The 20,372-nt window shown below is 33.7% G+C and overlaps 1 protein-coding gene across 1 annotated transcript in view; it reads right to left on the bottom strand.

The window, feature by feature from the left end:
- LOC129946086 (frizzled-3) overlaps positions 1 to 19,368 on the bottom strand; it is a 31,394-nt gene extending 12,026 nt beyond the window's left edge. The window contains exon 1 of the mRNA XM_056056116.1: positions 18,763 to 19,368. Within this exon, the coding sequence (XP_055912091.1) occupies positions 18,763 to 18,966 (204 nt within the window). The 5' untranslated portion in view covers positions 18,967 to 19,368. The remainder of the gene's footprint in view (positions 1 to 18,762) is intronic.
- Positions 19,369 to 20,372: the final 1,004 nt, after the last annotated feature.

Below are 20,372 nucleotides of genomic sequence, written 5' to 3'. Positions count from 1 at the left end.
TTCTTTTAACAAAGTGTCAAAAGCAATGTAGCAAAAATCGTCTGGTTGTTTAATTCTTTGTTTCTTTTGAAATTTTGACGTTTCCATAAGAAAGTGACATTTTGTTTAAGTAATAAGAAACAGGACCAAAAATAACTTATCGTTAACGTTTTTACTTTTAAAACGAATAATGTTATAGAAGGTACCAGTAAAAAACAAAATGACAGTTAAAATAATGCTTACCTACAACTTGACGAAATCTGTTTTTTTTGTTTGTATTTTATCCATTACTTGCACGAACATATAATTAACTGTCGATTGATTCTCGTTTAATTGACATTAACTGTCAGTTAAAAAGACACGGGATGAAACCGCAGAACAAAACAAACCAAAACCAAAACGCCATCATCCGCTATTGTGTAGTCAAGATATATGCAAGCCATAAGCAAGTGCATAGCCACATTACACCACGAGAATGTGACAGCTCGTTCAGTCCAATTGGTTGCAAGCAAAGACTGCAGATATTTATGCTGATGCGCTCTTTGCTTGGCTATCGAATTCTTTTTTGCTTTCAATCTTGATATGGGTGAACTGTGTATATGAAAGCAGCGCGCGTTGACATGGTGTTGGGCCTGCCGTATTGAAGAATGTTGACATTGCAAGTCAAACGGATATCACGTATAAAATGTCTGACATTATCCGAACATTCGATGATTTTAATAAATATAATAAATTTCCCAAATTAATAATTTTAGATTCTCAATTACATTGTATTATGGAAATAACTATCTTACGGTTAGTGAGTTGTGGCAGATTTTAAAAGTAGGACGACTAAGTGTAGATAGATCCTAACTGACAAACTGTTTTTGAATTTCATGTAATTACTCAAGAAACTCTACAACTTGTCAAATAGTCGTCTCCGTGATGGCTGTCAGCGCAATTATTGCTGCAGTGTGCAATTTTCTAGTTTAATTACATATTCATGTTGCACTTTACAAATAACAGTGGTAAGGTTCATTGTATATGCCATTTTGAAAGAAAATGAACAAAATAAAATACAACATGTCACTCGAAATACAGCTGTCAAAAAAAAGAAAACTTTTGATCTTACCGCTTAACCGACCACATCTGACACAACTCAACGAACGAAGCAACAGCAAACCAAGAGTAAAACAAAAAAACAAAAGCAAAAGAGATAATGTCACTTCTCATCTGTCATTTTGAATGGAAAATCGTGAATTTTTCATCTCCCGCAAGTTAGTTTGGTTGATTGCGACGAACTCATTTTGCTGCTGGAAGACAGTTCACGATTATTAATAGTAAAGTGACAGCAACGACCGGTACAAGAGCGCAACATATTTTATGCTAAAGGTGCTTCGTTTCAACTACTATAGCTGAGAGCCGACGACCGACCAAACGACCGACGACGCGACGCTACAGACAAAACAAAGATTGAGAGAATTCCCCAACGTATACCGGACAGGTACTTGACAATTTTTCCGTCGCGCGCGTTCAGATCTTTAACTTTGCGCAAAACGTCATCGCCAAAAAGAAAAGAAGAAAAGTAAAACTGCACATGGAATGGACAAGATAGCAAGCGAGGTATATGATGGTGATGGGATGGATGTTGGTTGAGGAGAGTGTTTGGCTATGATGATGGAGCGAAATCGGGAATAAATTGCATCTATAGATGCATAGATGCAATGCATCGATAAATGTTTCGTTGCGGCAATTGGCAACGGATTTGGACTATGGATATGGAGGGAGACCAACCAGCAATCAGCAAGGCATCTAAAGCCTTCAGAGTTGTTGGGTTTTCTGAAGGGAAGGGGTTTATAAAGCATAGGCATAAGCATATTACGGAATGGCGGCAATCTTTTTGAGAAAAAACAATCGAGCCAAACGATAAATCGTATCGTAGGAAAAATGATGTAATGCCAATGCCATGGTACCGTGGTTTGGTTCAGCTTGCTGGCGGTCTCACAGAGATCCAAATGGAATGAACTCAACTCCACTCCATCTCGAACCGCACCGTGTGGACGGAAATGAGTTGTGTTATATTATAGTGCAGAGCTAGCAACGAGCACCGCTCACCGCTCACTGCTCATTCTGTGATTAATAGAGTATGATACACTGATTTGGTTGCTTTAGTGCGGTGGTGCGGAGTCAGAGATACAGGTAGGTTTATGTATGATGCTTTATATCTAAGACCTCCACTTTTCGATGCGGTTGCACAAATTCACTGATGCACAGAGCACAGCACAACACAGCACAAAGTGTGGTGGTGGTTTGCCTTATGGGCCTTAATAATGGTCAAGCATTTAATCTTTCAAGTATTCGCAAAACAGTTGGCATAGATTTAGAGGCGAACAAATAAAATCGCAACGTGAACAGGTGGTTTTTTGTAATTTATTCGAATGTAATTTGCTTAAATAGATCTTTGCTGTTGGGACATGCAAAACACACAGTTCAACGAAAAAAACATAACTCTGGATTACTTTTGGCACATGGTATATCAGGGATTGTTTTATGAGTTGTAATTGCCTTGGTTAGGAAAGATCAGTAGCAGCTGCAGCTTAATAATCTAAGAGAAAGAAGTAATTTATTATCCTTTCGAATATAAAGAGTCTTTTACTTCATTCAAAAATGTTAAAAAAAGATGAGAGAACGTATAACGGTAACAGGTTTTATGAGATTATTTGTGAAAAATGGGCAACCTTGCACTCTAAAAACTTAGACGCTTATCATTGCATAATTTTGTAATTAAAACCTACAAAACTACCTTGCCAAAATGAATTTGAGATTAATCGATTTAAACGTCAAAAAATAATGTTTTCTACGCTTCCATCTATGTAACCGCGCCTAACAGTTGTCAACTGATGCAAAACATTTCAAAACCAACAAAACTTTCTACAAACAAGTTTTACTTCCTAACAGTTAAAGTAGAACTGACACTTATGTCATTTTCAAAAGATGTAGCTTCGATCTTCCAGATCCAGGATGACAGCTTAAGTGACATATTCACTTTTTCACAAGTGTTAACTACGTAACGATTAATTTTGTCTAAGCGCATTTGATAGTAGCGCCATTTCAATCAATCAATCTTTTAAAAGGATCACAAATTTAGCGTCATCCAATTTTCCGCGCAAACACATTTTGATGGTATAACGATTTATTCCAATAAGATGTCTATTTTATATTTAATGACTTCCTAAATGTAAAATAAGAATTGACGTTTAAGAATTGACATTTGCACTTTTTTGAAAACTTAAAGCATTAACCTTTCAAAAGATCAAATTTTTAGAGACATCTAATTTTGATGGTATAACGATTTATTGCAATAAGATGTCTATTTTCTATTTATTAACTTCCTGAATGTAAAATAAGAATTGACGTTTAAGAATTGACATTTGCACTTTTTTGAAAACTTAAAGCATTAATCTTTCAAAAGATCACATTTTTAGAAACACCTAATTTTCAACAAACAAATTCATCCTAACGTCTATTTTCTATTTACTCCCTAAATGTCAAAGCAGAATTGACATTTGTGCCGTTTTATAAATTATGGCATCGTGAAGAAAGCTTCATATATGACACATGCGCTATTTTCAAAAGTTAAATCATCGACCTTCCGGAAAGGTGTCAATTTTAGCGCCATCTACTTTTCTTTTTTGATAAATGATCGAGAGGCAGAATGGGCATGATTTTAAAATTCGCAAACCCCGTTTATGGTGTTCTTGAATCTTCAATGACAGACCAACATATTTTTTATGTTGGAGCTCTCAATTAAATTTAAATTTTAAGGTATGTACCTACCAACCCAATATAACTCAACAATAATTTCCTGCATCAATTGCGTCAGATTTGCAACAAAATTGTGTTGTTTTCATTGACATAACAACTGTAATTGAATTAAGAACCCACAAGCGAAAAAGGGTTCGTTCGCGCTAACGTGTCAAAAACACGTCCAACTACAAATTATACAAAAAAGAAAATAAAGAAAACACAAACAAAAAAGATCCTTCCAAAGGAACAAAATGCAGACAGGTTGATATATGTAAATCATAAATTTTACTTACGGTATATGGTGTGTTTGGTGCGTTCTGTGCGTTGTGCATTGTGCAACTAAACACATTAACTTCTTCGGTCTCAAATTAGAGGAATCAATTAATTTATAAACAAAAAAGAAATAAGGTGAAAAAAAACGCAGAATTACTTTTGCCACTTTGCTCGATGCACCTTTAACACGTGTAATTTTTTTTACGGTACCAAATGAACGTCAAAAGGTATACGGTCGGTAAGGTAGGTAGGTATATAAAGGTACGATTATATGATGCCAAAGCATTTATGCCGCTTATTTTTTTTTTTGTGTGTTGCTCTTCTCTGTAGCTTTGCGCAGTTCAATTAACTTAATTGCCATGTAATTATCTACCTTGCTACAGATGCCAAAACCAAAAACGAAGAAAAGACAAGCACCGAGAGAGAGCACAGGGAATATCTTTTAAAACGTTCAAAATAAATTACCCGAAGGTATGCTGTGTGCGATTCAAAAAGGTAAAACAAATACCGAGTGAACAAGAAAAAACAACAATCATACGCAATACAAAAGATAGACACCAAAGAATGAAATCCAAGAATAGTCGTCTTGGAAAGAGAGAAACCTCATGGGGATGTGAACAACAAGAAAAACAAAACAAAAACAAGAAACTACAAAAAAAAAAAAACAAAAACTGCCATCATCCTACTGATTTTGTAAATAAAAGAGATCTTCAGCGGAAGCAAAAATCCAAACTACCATACCAACAAATCCCAAGCCCAAGCCCAACTTCAACCTGAACCTGAGCCTGAGCCAAGTCACTGCACAAGTCAGCAAAGCAGCTACAGCAAAGGCATCACAGAACAATGCGAATTGCGAATTGCGAATCGTAATTATGTTCGAAAACGGAATGGTGAATTGTGGAACTTTGTTTGGCAAGAAGGAATTTTCATTCTTTTCTTTTATTTTGTTGCCAATGATGATGAAGACGAAGAAAAAAAAAGAAGACTAAGAAAAATGGTAGAAAGGATGGTATTCCATCAATTTGTGCGTATCTTATATGTTCCCGATGGCTGCAAGGACCACTCTTTAGAAATTTCCTTAGAATGAAGGTATTTCAGCTCTTTCTTTCTATCAATTGGGTACCATAAATTCCTATAGAGAAACAAAAACAAAACACGACTCCGTTAACAATTATTGGGAAGTCTTTGTTTTTCACTTTGACATATAGGACGGTTCATCACAGCATGGGTCATTGCTCATTGAATAATTTATGTGATGATCACATCAAGCCAATAGGAAATATACATATAAAAGATAGAACTCATCTGATATGTGATGAAATCTATGATTTTAATCATCTTTGGCAATGTGTCCGAAATTAGTTAAACCGAACTATTTTTGGAAAAATAAATGACAGCTGGATATATGACGTCAACATTGTCACTTTGGTGTTTCGGAAATATCTTGACCTTAAATTTATACAACTGTAAGTTTAATAAAAATTGAAATAAACATATTTGAATGCTATATGTCATCATCTGTCAATTCTCCAAACTCAATTGTCACTTTAGACGTTGTAATCATAAATAAGCTATCTTGACCTAAAATTTATACAAATTGAATTTAACACTGCTTTTCGAAATAAACATATTTGAATGCTACATGTAATCATCTGTCAGTTCTCCAAAGTCAGTTGAAATAAAGCAAACACGAATGTTGCAAGACTACGCCGCATAAAATGATAACCGAAGAAACAACATTGTTGGGAACCATTTTAACCTATTAAAAGCCCAGTCTGATTTATAATCAACTTAATAAATGTCAGAGGGCAGTCATATTATAAATATATAATACTTTTTTGTAACACAATCTATGAATATCTATAAACCTTTTAAAATGACTTTACAATAATGTAATGCAATTTATTCTCCTTTCCGTTTTATCTATCCGGCATTATATCGCTTCAACACATCCCTCTTGCACACAGAAACGATCTAGGAAAAGATTAAATATATGTGTACGCCTTCGATTTTCTGATTTGTTTACCTGGTGTAGTCGTAGCCGAATATTTTAAATTATTTAGATCGTCTTCGGCGCACAAGAATAAAAGGGTGAACATTTTATATTTTACGATGTGTTTAAAAATCCCTAATGGAATGCAACGCTGTTATTATAAATGATGAGGATAAGCATGGGCAGTTTATAATATATGTTCGTTTTTTAGGAATCAGTGTTTTGGAATGTTTAGATTCTCGATCTCTGAAACTGCAATTCTTCGTTTTTCCTTTTATTATTCTTCATTTTGATAGATTGGATAATATAAGGTGGGGCACGCACTCTTTAATTTACATGACATAACTTATAATTTTAGTGTGCAAAAGCTTTAAGGACCTGTTTAAAATAGCTCTTGGACACAGATATCTATGAATGTCTTTCTATCTCAACATTTTTATAACGTAAGCTAACGATTACCTGCGTTGACATTAAAAATTCAAATAAGTAGTAAGTAATTTACAACATGCACAACAACTGTCAAAAAATAGCACCTCGACGACAGATTGAGCACAATTTAATGCGATTGACTTGCAGCCATGATTTTTCACCGTATGAGCCATTAAAGTATCTTGCACATGAGCTACGAACTGCTAACGGGTGCTCGCATATTTTGACTTTTCTTTCACATGAGCTTTGTTTCTATTCGCAGACAGCGACGAACTGTCAATTTATAATTACCCTTTTCAATAAAAAAAATAAGAGAGATATAATTTTGAGGTTAAGTTGAGCGCGAACAATTTATTCGTTGCTGTGTGGATTGTATGTGGAACGCCAATAGAGTTTGACAGTTCGTAGCAACCACATTGCAATTCGTTGCTAACAAATTGTTTTTACAAAATTGTCTTGTTTTAGAGAAAAAAATGCAAATTTTACTATCCTAACATAAGTGTCAATTGGTTTCTTATAATTTAATTGTGTTTTTGTTTGAAATTGACTTTTTGAAACGTTTGTTCGTCGATTCGTTGTTCGCTCTCATGTGCAAGGCTCTTAAACCAACCCAGATAATGACATAATATAGCGATCTGTCAGTTTATTCATCAACTCACAGAACTGAGGTTTGAAATAGCTGAAAAACTAAATAAACTATATAATCTACAAGTTTCCATTCATTTTTAAATAAAGAAGATATCCACACTAAAGCATTGTTTTTCTCAAGACCTAAGCATCTTTATATTTTGAAAAAAAAAATAAGGCATGCATTAAAAATTTAAACAAACTTTGATATAAATCAAACAATTTTATGACGAACGCATGAAAACCCTAAGCCCATTGCTTTCATCACATGTTTTGTGGATAAAATTACGAGTAGAGGTATCTACTTTCCTGAACAACGAATGTACATTAAATTGCGTTTTCTTCTGCACTTTATCTTAATATAAACAAACCCAAAATACTGTACACACAAGACACACTAAGATTTAAAAAATGTTTTCTTGTTCATGCATTTAGACATTTAACGTTGCTTTTTGGTTACACATTATGAACCTCAACTGAAGGAAAAACAAAAAGCCTAAACACTAAATGAACGCATACACAAACCTCTGTTGCTTTTGTTGACGGATTTTTGTTTAAACAAATAATTAAAGAAGAAAATTTGTTTTTGAAAAAACAACAACTCATATTTAAAAAAGAAAAAAATGAAGAAAGATGATCAAAGGGCATGAATTGGGTTTAAGGCGCTAACCAAAATGTCTAATTCTTCAATTCTCATAATTAAGATGAGTTGTTGAAAACGAATTGTTATTCTTCCAATCAACTCGACAAAATTATAATGACTTGTGCAAACTTCCCTCTTTTCTAACACAACATACAACACACAAAATACACAAGAGTGATATAATTGTGTTTGTTTATTTTTCGAAACACTTAATCTTGGTAAATTTGTTTCTGTCTCGAAAAAGCTATTTGGGCTATTTACACAAAAATATCATAAATTAATTAAATATATTAATGAAATAAGTTAAGGAATTTTAATTGTTGGCGTTAATAGTGATGAAATGAACGCACTCAATAGATAAGGAATCTGTCAACGGCAAAAGTTGATCTGACAGATGATGTCCATAATACCGGACTTGACAAATCTCTCAACAATAAAAGTGAAAGCAAACCTTTGGTGAAGACAGATGATGTCATCATATTTTTTTTGACTTAAATGCATTCTGACGTTTGTAAACAAAAGAGAGATAGATAGATATATTAATAATTATTCAAGTAATTCTGGATTTTTAAAAATCTTTTCAACAAACCGTTATTGAAGACACAAATGATTGATCAATTGGATCAAATCGGATACAAGTGATCAGTCTTTTTATCCCATTTAAACCAGACGAAATGTATCACTTATATACATCATTATCATGATAATCATCAATCATTTGACAGCTTAGTGACAGATAAATACATCATTAGCTGGATTGCACTCAACGAAAAAGATAATCTTAGCATAAGATAGGAAATATAAATGACTGATCGTGCTTGCGTTTGGGGATATTTTGAAAACTTATATAACCGTCTTACCAAAAACCGTTAACAAGAATTATTAATGTCATCGCTATAAATGTAGGTCAAATTCAGACTTAACCTTTTCACATCCGGCAAATATGTCGAAAAACTTAGCAAAAGTTATCAGATTAAGAAACGTCATAAACACAACCAATAGACGTCACGGAAAAAGAGAATGTAAGTTAATGACAGCCTAAAGTAGCAAAATCCACTAAAGTTCTGTTTGAGTTAACTTACTTACTTACTTACTTACTTAAGGTGGCGCTACAGTCCTGTGTGAACTAGGGCCTCACCCGACAAACTTCTTCATCTAGCTCGGTCCCTAGCTAGATGTCTCCAGTTCCGCGCTCCAAGTTGGGTGAGGTCACCTTCCACGTGTGCGCGCCACCTGATCCGCGGTTTTCCTCTACTGCACTGTCCTGTGGGTGCGGATTCGAAGACTTTCCGGGCCGGAGCATTGGTTTCCATGCGCTCTACGTGACCCAGCCATTTTAGTCGTTGGACTTTTACTCTTCTGGCTAAGTCTACGTCACTGTACAGCCCGTACAGCTTGTCGTTTCATATTCTCCTCCACTCCCCTTCGATGCATACGGGACCGTAGATCACACGAAGAACTTTTCTCTTCAAGCGACCCAAGGTGCTTTCATCCGCTTTTGTCATTGTCCATGCTTCTGCACCGTATAGCAGGACGGGGATGATAAGGGTCTTATATAGCAACACTTTGGTCCCTCGAGAGAGGACTTTACCACTCAATTGCTTTCTTAGTCCAAAGAAACAGCGGTTAGCAAGAGTTATTCTGCGTTTGATCTCAGCGCTGGTGTTGTTTTCTGCGTTTACAGCGGAGCCTAGGTAGACGAAGTCCTTGACTACCTCAAAGTTAAGTCTGTGGATTGTGACGTTTTGACCAAAACGTCGGTGTTGTATGTCCTTTCTAGACGACAGCATGTACTTTGTTTTGCCCTCATTAACCGTTAAACCCATTTTTGCCGCCTCTGCCTCAATACTCACAAAAGCCCCATTGGCATCACGCTGAGTTCTTCCGATTATGTCAATGTCATCAGCATATGCCAGTAATTGGACAGACTTTTGAAAGATAGTGCCTCTATAGTGTTGACGTGTGAGCTCTGCACTATTCTTTCAAGCATGATGTTAAAAAAATCGCATGACAGCGCATCACCTTGTCTAAAACCTTTTTTGACATTGAAATAATTTGTTAAGTTGTTTCCAACCTTTATGGAGCAGCGTGAATTCTACATGGTCATCCTGCACAAACGGACGAGTTTGGCAGGGATGCCAAAACTAGACACGGTTCTATACAGCTCGTCCCTGTATATGCTGTCATATGCGGCCTTGAAATCGATGAAAATATGGTGGGTGTCAATTTGGTGTTCTTGAGTTTTTCCAGTTTAGAGTTAACTACGTTATTTAAATTTCAGAAAGCAAAAGTGACTGCTAAGAGTTACGTCATTAAACTAGCGCAAACGTCAAAAATACAAAACCGATATTAAACTTTCTGTCACATGGTTTATCAGTGATGCCATTTTTCGCATGAAAAGGAATGTATTTATTCATTTTTTGGATTTTAAACCAAATGATCACTTTAGTGCAATTTATTTATTATTTATTTGTTATCAAAACAAATATTTTCAATTTATATGTGAAATAATTGAAATTTTCTGTATTTAAAATTTTATTTTGTAGTTATACAAAAACGTAGTTCATAAAAAAAAAAACACACCGCCCCAACCCTAAAAACAAATCAACTTATATTCCTATACGGTCGGTTGTTTGTTTATACTTCGTTCAAACTATTATCAGTTTACACTTCAGATAATAGGTTTATAACATGCGCTAGTTTGACATTTCCCATGTCACTTGTCATTCAATAATTGTTGTTGTCACATTTTTAGTATCTTCAATCGTTCATATCACTTGCTGTTATAATCATATACTCATGTATGTATACTAAATGCATATCAGTTATTTTTGTTCGTCGCGTCTTCAGTCGTTAGCGGGACTGTGTCAACAATAAAATTTTTGTCGGCACTTTTTTGTATCAACTCACTCAGTGCCCAACCCATCAACTTACTATATCATTATTTCTCATCATGCTAAAAAGCCGACAAATATAATACAAAACAACATAAAGATTGCCGCAATTTATGAAGTTTTTTTACATATCACTATGTAAACATTTAAAATACTATTAATGCGAAAAAATACATACATACGCTATCTAGACTAGAACTCAACGAATTTTAATTGCGTTAGTGCGAAACACGCGGTAAAGGCTCCGCTTCGTTGATTGATTCTAATTGAGGTTAAATAGAGGGCTGGGCGTAGAAGGAAGAAGTTCGCTTAGTAAACAATTAGTGGCCACTCTATCAAAATGTATTATAATTTTTGCAAATGGCGGCAAATGTCAAAACTACTGTGACACTTGTGAAGTTAACCGAAATACGTCAAAAGACATTCTACTCTTTTTGCAACACAAAGGTACTCTCAAAGATTTCTTTGCGGGTTAATGCGAAAATCACAAGTTTTGCGCCAACTTGTGTAAACGTCAAAAAATGTAATATCGCAATGCTTTCCGAAGATATACTCATCGATGCAGCACACATGTCCTTAATTTCAAAATGTAAATATGATGAAAGAAGCAAAAAGTTGTGTACTTTTAACCAACACAGATCACTGATGTTGTTTTCTGTGTTGATTTTAAGACTTCAAAGTGTTTACATACACTAAACGGGTATAGAATTATGTTTGTATTTATCGAAATTCTAAAAGCGTTTATGAATCATTTCGCTTTGAAAAACATATCAAAGAAATAAAATGCAGTTACTTTTTGAACGTTTGATCCGTTGCCGTCCTTCATGCGTCGTCGTCGTTCGTCATAGTCGCCGTGATCCGGCAGAGTACAAGCAAAACCAAAACCAACGCAACGTTTGAAGTTTTGCGCGCTCAAAAATTACTCAGAAGCAATAAAATTACCCCCAAATAGATATTATAACGTAACGTCTAATCTAATATCTGCGATCCACAAAAGCACCAGCGTTCTTTTTATTTGTGTGTTTATTTTCTTTTGGCAAAACTAATGTAGTTCAATGGCAGAGCGAGCGCGATTATAATTTTTATTTTATTTTTCCTCTGGTTTTTGTGAACTTTTTATGATTTCTTTTGAAATGGACGATTAACAAAAATAAAATTAATTTTTTATTCCATAATAACGAATAAGACGTATGTAAGTAAATTATCTTAATTATAATTGCTTAGGTTCCTCACCTGTGTCGCTGTCGTCGCGTCTCGTCGTTGTTGCCGGTGTCGGTGTCGCTGTTGTTCTTTGTCGTTTGTCGTTAGGGTCGGTTTAATAAGTTGGTAGGTAAGGTAGGTACTTATGTAGATGTTAGCTCTTCTGACAGAGGATGGCGTAAGTGTAGTAAATTGTTATTTTTTGTTGTAGTTGTCGATATCTCTCTATCTTTAAGTTTATGTGTTTAAGATCAATGATACCGCCAGATATACGAACAATAATAATCATGAAGTCAGCGGGATGGCAATTAGGAAGGAAAAAAAAACAATTTCCTATGAAAAATCGAACTAACCTTTTACTTTTGAAAATTCTATTGACAGTTTCTCAAGTGGGGAAGCGCAGTTTTATTTATTATTTCAAATGCAATGTAGATATAGAAGAAACCTTAGAGTATTTCCAAAATGAATAGATAGAGGTTAAAGTTTATTTAGTTTTCAAGTATATTTTGAGAGTAGAGAAGAAGTGCCTGACAGTGATTTTCAGATTAGTGTCAAATAAACTTTATGTTTGGAGCCTAACGAATGGAACTCTGCAGAAACCCTCTAACAGTATTTATAATGTGTTTTATAGCAAAATTAAACTTTTGTTACAAATAAATTATAAAATTCTTTTTATGATTAAGACTCAAAAATTTGACGTTTCTGTTTTGTATTGGTCTGTTTGATATCCTCTGCTGTAATCCCTGCTCTAGAAAATATACATCAACTATTATATAAAGGATTAAGAGAGAAACAGATTGACACTTTAACAGCAATTTTAACAAGGAGGAAGCTGTTGACGTTGTATTCTATTTTACATCACTTTTGGAGCTGAAGATATCTACTGATGTCCAAGCTGCTATTGAAGTTTGTGACAAGAAGTGTCAATTTGTTTCTCCTCTTAGGGTTGTTGGTGATTTTTTTTCTAGAAACAATAAAAAATAATTCGAGATCACAAAATGGGATTTTATTTTGCAAACTTCTAAATCTTTGCAAAGTGAAACCATTTTCCAAGATATTCAAAATGTCAATTCTTCAACTGATTGAAATATATCTAAATTGTAGACCTTGCAACTTAAAATTTGACAGTTTTGATTATCTTGTCAGATTTGACATATATCAATACTCGAATTCAGATTCTAGCATTCTAAGCATCTTCCCCATGAGATACGAACTAAGAACGGCGAACTGTGAATGTTCGCAAATTTTGACTTTTCTTTCGCATGAGCTTTATTTCTATTCACAGACAGCGACGAATTGTCAATTTATAATTACCTTTTCTCCATATTTTCCTCAACCATGATCTTTCACACAAAAAAACAAAACAAGAGTGGCATAATTCTGAGGTTAAGTTGAGTGCGAACAATTTATTCGTTGCAGTGTGGATGGTAATAGAGTTTGACAGTTCGTAGCAACCACACTGCGATTCGTTACTACCAAATTGTTTTTACAAAATTTTCTTATTTTAGAGAAAAAAATGCAAATTTTATTATCCTAACATTATTGTCCATTGATTTCTTATAATTCAAATGTGTTTTTGTTTGAAATTGACTTTTTGAAATGTGTTAAATCACGTTCGTTCGTCCATTCGTTCATTCGTTGTTCGCTCTCCTGTGCCACTTTACACTTTTTTGAGCCACAGGTTTTAAATTGTCTGAAGTCTGAATAGATTAACCCAGCAGTATTGTCATCGACATCAACGTTAGACCTTAATCCTAATTTTGAAGCCACTGTACAAATGGTACCAACTTTACAGTCAAAATTTTCGTCAAGCAAAATAAAATTAAAATTTGTTCAACTTTTTTGTTTATTCCTCTTCACGCTGTCAAAGGAGCTGTTGACGTTGTATTCTATTTCACATGACTTTTGAAGCTGAAGATATCTACTGTCTAATCTAATGAAGTTTGTGACAAGAAGTGTCAATTTGTTTCTTCTCTTAGGGTTGTTGGTGATTTTTTTCTATAAACAATAAAAAATAACTCGAGATCACAAAATGGGATGTTATTTTAAAAACTTCTAAATTTTTGCAAAGAGAAGCCATTCTTCATCCGATTGTACTGGCAACTTAAAAACTGACAGTTTTGATTATCTTGTCAGATTTGATATATATCAATACTCGAATTCAGATTCAAGCATTCTAAGCATCTTCCCCATGAGATACGAACACCGAACTGGAAACTGTGGATGTTCGAAAATTTTGACTTTTCTTTCACATGAGCTTTATTTCTATTCGCAGACAGCAACGAATTGTCAATTAATAATTTCCCTTTTCTCAATATTTTCCTCAACCATGATCTTTCACACAAAAAACAAAACAAGAGTGGCATAATTTCGTTGTTCGCTCTCATGTGCAAGGTCTTTATTCTTTAGATATTTGATTGAAGGGTTGATCATATTGCTCAGGTAATCAATACTGGATTGTGCAGTAGCCTTTATTTTTCATTGAAGCCAGAACGTTTTTAGCTTTGACGTTTGCGTACTGCATTGTCAAGCAAAAAATACATAGTTTTTTTTTAATGAAATTGAATATGAGGCATTTGCACATGACACCTTTTTTAACTGTTGACAGTTGTGTTAGTTGTTCATCCAGATTTCGAATATAAAGAAGTCATATTTCAAGTGCGATCAACACGTCGTTAATTTATTCGTTTCTTTTTTTGACAGATTACCAAGTTAAACTTCATTTAAATTTTCATGCAAGTTTTAAATTTGATCTTAATGATAATTCTTCTTTCTTGAAGACATCATAAATCCATAAAAGAGACAGAAAGAATTTTAAACTTCTGTATATTTTTTTGTCGGCTTGAAGTAATAATCGAGTTTAAAATTTGTATTTTATATTTTTACGTGGCTGTGCTGGACGTGATGGGAATATTTAATTAGTTTATATTTTCTTGTTTTTGAGTGAATTCTCCAAATCAAGATTTTATTTTAGAAATACAAGACAAAGCCGCTTTATCACATATTCTTATTAGCCTGTGAAGTAAATGTACATAAGTATACATGTAAACCTTTCAGGAGCTCAAGTGAAGCTTTTTTTAGGTCCAACATGACAGAAGAACAAAAGCTGTCACTCTGTTTTATAGCTCTGTAATATTTTTTAGGAATAAGATAAAGGAAATCAAAAATTGTATGAAAACATTTTGCTGTCATTCTTTAGAGAATGTTAAATTTAGATAGCAAAAGTGCAGACATTCCAACTTTCATAAAAAAGTGGAAAATGATCAATGAACACATTTGACATTTTCTTGTTTTTCTACTGATCAATTTTCAAAAACCGTGAAGGTGCTCTATTGACAAGACCACACATAGGTAGATTTGATTAATAAATAATGACAACTGTGTTGACAGTTAAGTTACATAGTGTCTGGTGTGCTTAGAATGTAATTCACAGTGGAAGGCGCTTAGTGTCATAGAGGACTAATGTCAGATGAGCTACTAACTCAACGAAAGCTTGTTCTTGTATCAAAACTAAAAGTTGATGATAAATTGTTTAATTTCAATATGAAAACTATTTTTATCACAAACAATAAAGCTCCCCACCTACATTACAGGTATATTCTACCGCGCCCATTTCCGTATTTTAATTTGATGAAAAGTGTTTTCTAATTTGACAGTCATCTTAACACTATATCGCGATGCATTGCTATGCATATTAATTTTATACCCATCAAAAAGAAAAACGAATAGAATTATTGAGTATGGGAATGGAAATGGGAAGGGAACATACCTACATTTAAAAAAGATACCGCCTTTTATAGTTTTTATGTTATCTTTTCTTTTTGATTGCATTAAACACACGCGATGCCTCTGATGATGTCGACTGTCGCCGCTTGATCATGACTAGACAGTCAATTACAATGTTTCCTCGTATTTTTCTTTCTTTCTTCTGAATGATTGGAGGCGCTTAATTATTATGGTTGTTTAATTTTGATGTCGTGTTTTTTTTTTTGGTGTTGTTGAATTTTTATTCGAAACAGAGGAAATGAATATTAAAAACAAGAAATGCACTTTAGAGACAATCATTTTATCGAGATAAAATTACTTGGGTGAATGTAGTTTTTATTATCACAAAAACTTCAAAAAAAAGAAAACCTTTTGCCTATGAGCACATTGTAACTCGTCGGCCATACAGTGAGTTCTTTTCTTGATAGTGGAACCATAGAAATGTTGATGCAAACAGAACTTGTTTTCTGTTGCACTGAATTTAGTGAACCGATGATGTTTATTTGACAGAACCAGAACCGTCACTTTACTTAAGTGAATTTTTATTTTGTTTTAAAGTAAGAAAACCACGTCAAATATAACATTTGTGAATGGATAGATTAATATAGATTTATAATTTACTAACTGACAAGGCACAGACTTAATCCGTCATCCGAATCCATTCTTGTCACGAAATTGTAAGATCTTTGAAATTCGATTTTCTGAACCTACTTGATAGTTTACATTGTAATATAAAATTTGTTTTTAATTTACAAACGTCAAATGCAACTGTCAGTTTAGTTATTATATAAGTATGTATACACCAATAGATCGAAAATGTCAACAAAACAGAATATATTTGCAAATAAGTTCAATATTGTCCTAATAAACTGACTGCTAAATTGACTTCTTTATCATTTCTTACTTTATTCAGTAAATTTTTATACTCTGAGGACTTATAGACCCCAAGTCCTAAGAAACTTATATAAAAAACGAATACATACATGTTTTCAAACAGAAAATCGCAGACGTATGAAGTAAGGAAGTAAGGAAAAAGACCTATGCATATTAGGTCTGTTTGATATCAAATCAAATCAAATCAAATGGGGTGGCGCAACAGTCCGTTGTGAACCAGGGCCTAGTGACTTACAACTCTCAACCATTCCTGTGTGCGAGTACTGTTGTCAGGAATGGAAGGGACCTACAATTTTAGGCCGAATCCGAACGGCTAGTTTGAGAAAGCACTTTTTCATGACAAGAATTACTCTTGAAGGATTTGTCAATTCCTCGCAAGAGGCAGTACCCGCGAAAATTATTTTTTTTTAAATTAAGGTGGCACAGGCAGGGATTGAACCCAAGACCCCTTGCATGACAGTCCAACGCACTAACCATCATGCCACGGGTACTACAGGTCTGTTTGATATCCTCTGCTATAATTCCTGCCCTAGAAAATATAAATCAACAACTATTATATAAAGGATTAAGAGAGAAACAGATTGACACTTTCACAGCAATTTTAACAACCAGTTCACACTTTTTTGAGCCACAGGTTTAAAATGGCTCTGAATAGATTAACCCAGCAGCATTGTCATCGACATCAAAATTAGACCTAAATCTTAATTTTTAAGCCACTGTACAAATGCTGCCAACTTTTAAGTTCAAATTTTCAGGTTTATCTCAACTCGAATCAAAATTGACGTAATGTAAAAACAAATTAAAGGAAATCGCATTTGCATTTAAAAATGTTTCAACTTTTTTGTTTATTCCTCTTCACGCTGTCAAACGAGCTGTTGACGTTGTTATCTATTTCACATGACTTTTGAAGCTAAAGATATCTACTATCAAAACTGCTGTTAAAGTTTTTGACAAGAAGTGTCAATCTATCAATCAATCTTAGGGTTGTTGTTGATTTTTTTTCTAGAAATAATAAAAAATAACTCGAGATCACAAAATGGGACTTTATTTTACAAACTTCTAAATTTTTGCAAAGAGAATCTATTTTCTTAGATATTCAAAATTTCAATTCTTCAACCGACTGAAATATATCTAAATTGTAGGCCCTGGCTACTCTAAAAACTGACAGTTTTCATTATCTTGCCAGATTTGACATGCGTTATTACTTGAAATTAGGTTCAAGTGTTGTTCTTTAAACCTTTCAAACAAATCAAATTCTTAATTGAACTTAAAGTCTAGAAACTTAATTCATTAATTAAAGTTTGTTGACCAATCTAATTAGCTTTACTAACTGTCTTTCACGTTTTTCTACCTATAGCAATTAGTAAACAAAATTAAACTTCCTTACCGACCTATGTAAAGAACAACACAATTCCTTAACAGCGTTATATCCATCAAATGAATTAAAAAAAAAAGTTTTATAGATAGGTAGTACTTCAACAGTCCCCATTCAAATGTCAAAAGTATCACAAGAACACCCAATAGCATCTACCTTAGCCTTTACTGATATTCTTCATCTGCCTATACGATCTTTTCCTCTCTCTGGCTCAGAAGGACTACAATAAACTGATTTGCAATAAAAAAAGTAAACAAAATGTCGAAGACAACGACGACTTCTCTAAGACGATAACTACCGCACCAACACCACTGGAACTGTGACTGTTTACATTGCTCAATTCAGTTGGAAAATGCAAAACTTTTGCTCCAGAGCAAAACTTAAAGGCCGCGCTACACTGCTTCGCAGTTCGGTCGCTATTCCAAACAATCGTATATTTCTTCCACATCATCTCCACATATAGAGAAGCGAGGTTCTTATTCTTCTTCTCGGTGATGGGTAAGTACCTAACCTAACCTTCCCTGTTTTTCTGTTTGTAAGCCGTTGGACCTTTTTATTCATTTGTTTTGTTTTGTTGTTAAAAGTGGTTCTTATTTGAACTTGTAAACCTATTTACCATCATCTCTACTCGTATCTACCTGTTGAAAGATATACGAGGTTAATTATGTGAGCGCTTGCTTCATACCTAATTAATGACCCACTAAGGCTAACTTAGCTATAGCATCAACAACATCCTATAACTACTTGAAAAGATTTCATCATACAAGAAAAACGGTCCTCCAACAAGAAGGTATCAAATGCGGTTCTATATGTTAACCGATATAGTATAAAGAATTCTTAAAATTTGAATAACTCATAAATCTTTAATAATGATGACAGTATTATGTTGGTAATGTTGACGTACCCTTATTTCAGCATCCAGCTGGTTAGTGTGCCCAGCTAAATTAGGCATTGCTGTCATATTGTATCCCAGACCTTGACATGCCGGTACAGATATCCGTTGACATTGTAATCCTTGAGAGGTTTGAATTTCATCGAAGAGCATAAATATAGCAACGATTATGACGCACAAGTTTGGCCAAATGCTCGTACTACGGATACCACACATTTTGGGAAGATCTAAATAACCTTCTTAATATTTTTTTTTGTGTGTATAAATCACTTCTTTTTCTTATTTGAAAACTGAACTGCTTTTTCTTTTCAATTTAAGATTGCACAACTTTAAACAAAAACAATAAACGTTATGAATACATTTTAATAATATTCTTTTATTTTTAATAAAACTGTTTACAAAAACATTAAAACTTATATTTTAAATCTTGAATATTTAAAAATATAAAACCAAGCATTAGAATTTATAAAATAAACGTATTTTCGTTTCTACTCGTACGATATTATCGAAGTTTTTATGAAAGAGTAAAGAGCACTTCTATACACTTTGACGATCGTGCCTTTACTTTTTGATATGATGTTCACAGCTTGCGATCTAATCCGATACTGGCGGTAAGTCTATGAAATCACTTTGGTTTTTAGTTTTCGGTGTCTGGCTGTGGCATTCGGGTTCGTTTGTAGATTTGCTTGAGTGTAGTGCCAGGGAACTGTATATGAGGGTTGAAGTTAGAAAATTTTCGTTCGGTCAGACACACATTAGGATTACAGTTTTTCACCTGGGCGCCATTTAAAAAAACGAGTTTTTTTCTCTCTTTTATAATTATTAAATTTAACGTAAAAATCAATTAGAGTCATAAGTCTTTAAGAAGATTAAACTATTATTTAAACAAAATGTCACGAACCCCCCCCCCCCTAATGAAATTATTATCGAAATTTTGATCGGTATATCAATCGGTATTCAATCGGATGCCATTATATTACATCCTTTTTTCCGAATGCTTAATAATAAGTTGCCTCTTTAAGTTCTTAGATCTTTTTGTAAAATCTTTGAGTAGTACAAACTCTCTTTAAAAAAAAACACACATCCCGGGCGCCATTTTACAAAAATGTATGTATTTTTTTTTAAGTATATTGTTTCCTTTTTCTAGAATATCAAAATTTGAGATAATAATCAAAAATAGTCAAAAATCTTTAAGGAGATTAAACTAGTATTAAAAAAAATGTCCCGGGCGCCACTTAACGAATAATGTGTTTTTTTTTCTTTTATGTAAAGTGTTCCTTTTTAGAAGAATAATTTGACATAATAATCAAAAAAATGTCCCAAATCTTTAAAAAAAACAATGTCCTGGCCCCCACTTAACGAATAAAAAGTAAATATCCCAATATTGTTCGGCAAACTGTGGAATGTCACATTTATTTCCTAATTTTCAATGTTCTTAAATTAAAACTTGATAAACTTCAACCGGGCGCCATTTAACATAAGAAAAATGTGATGGGCGCCACTTAGCCTCGATTACTTAAAAAAAATAACGTCTCTTAAGAACTTTTTTTTTTAAGAAAGAAATCTATCGGACTATGAGGAAACTGTGGCGTAATTAGTTTACTTAGAAATTATTGTTTCAA

This window comes from Eupeodes corollae, chromosome 2 (genome assembly GCF_945859685.1).
Source record: "Eupeodes corollae chromosome 2, idEupCoro1.1, whole genome shotgun sequence".
Lineage (NCBI taxonomy): Eukaryota > Metazoa > Arthropoda > Insecta > Diptera > Syrphidae > Eupeodes > Eupeodes corollae.
This window is presented reverse-complemented; position numbering and strand designations above follow the sequence as displayed.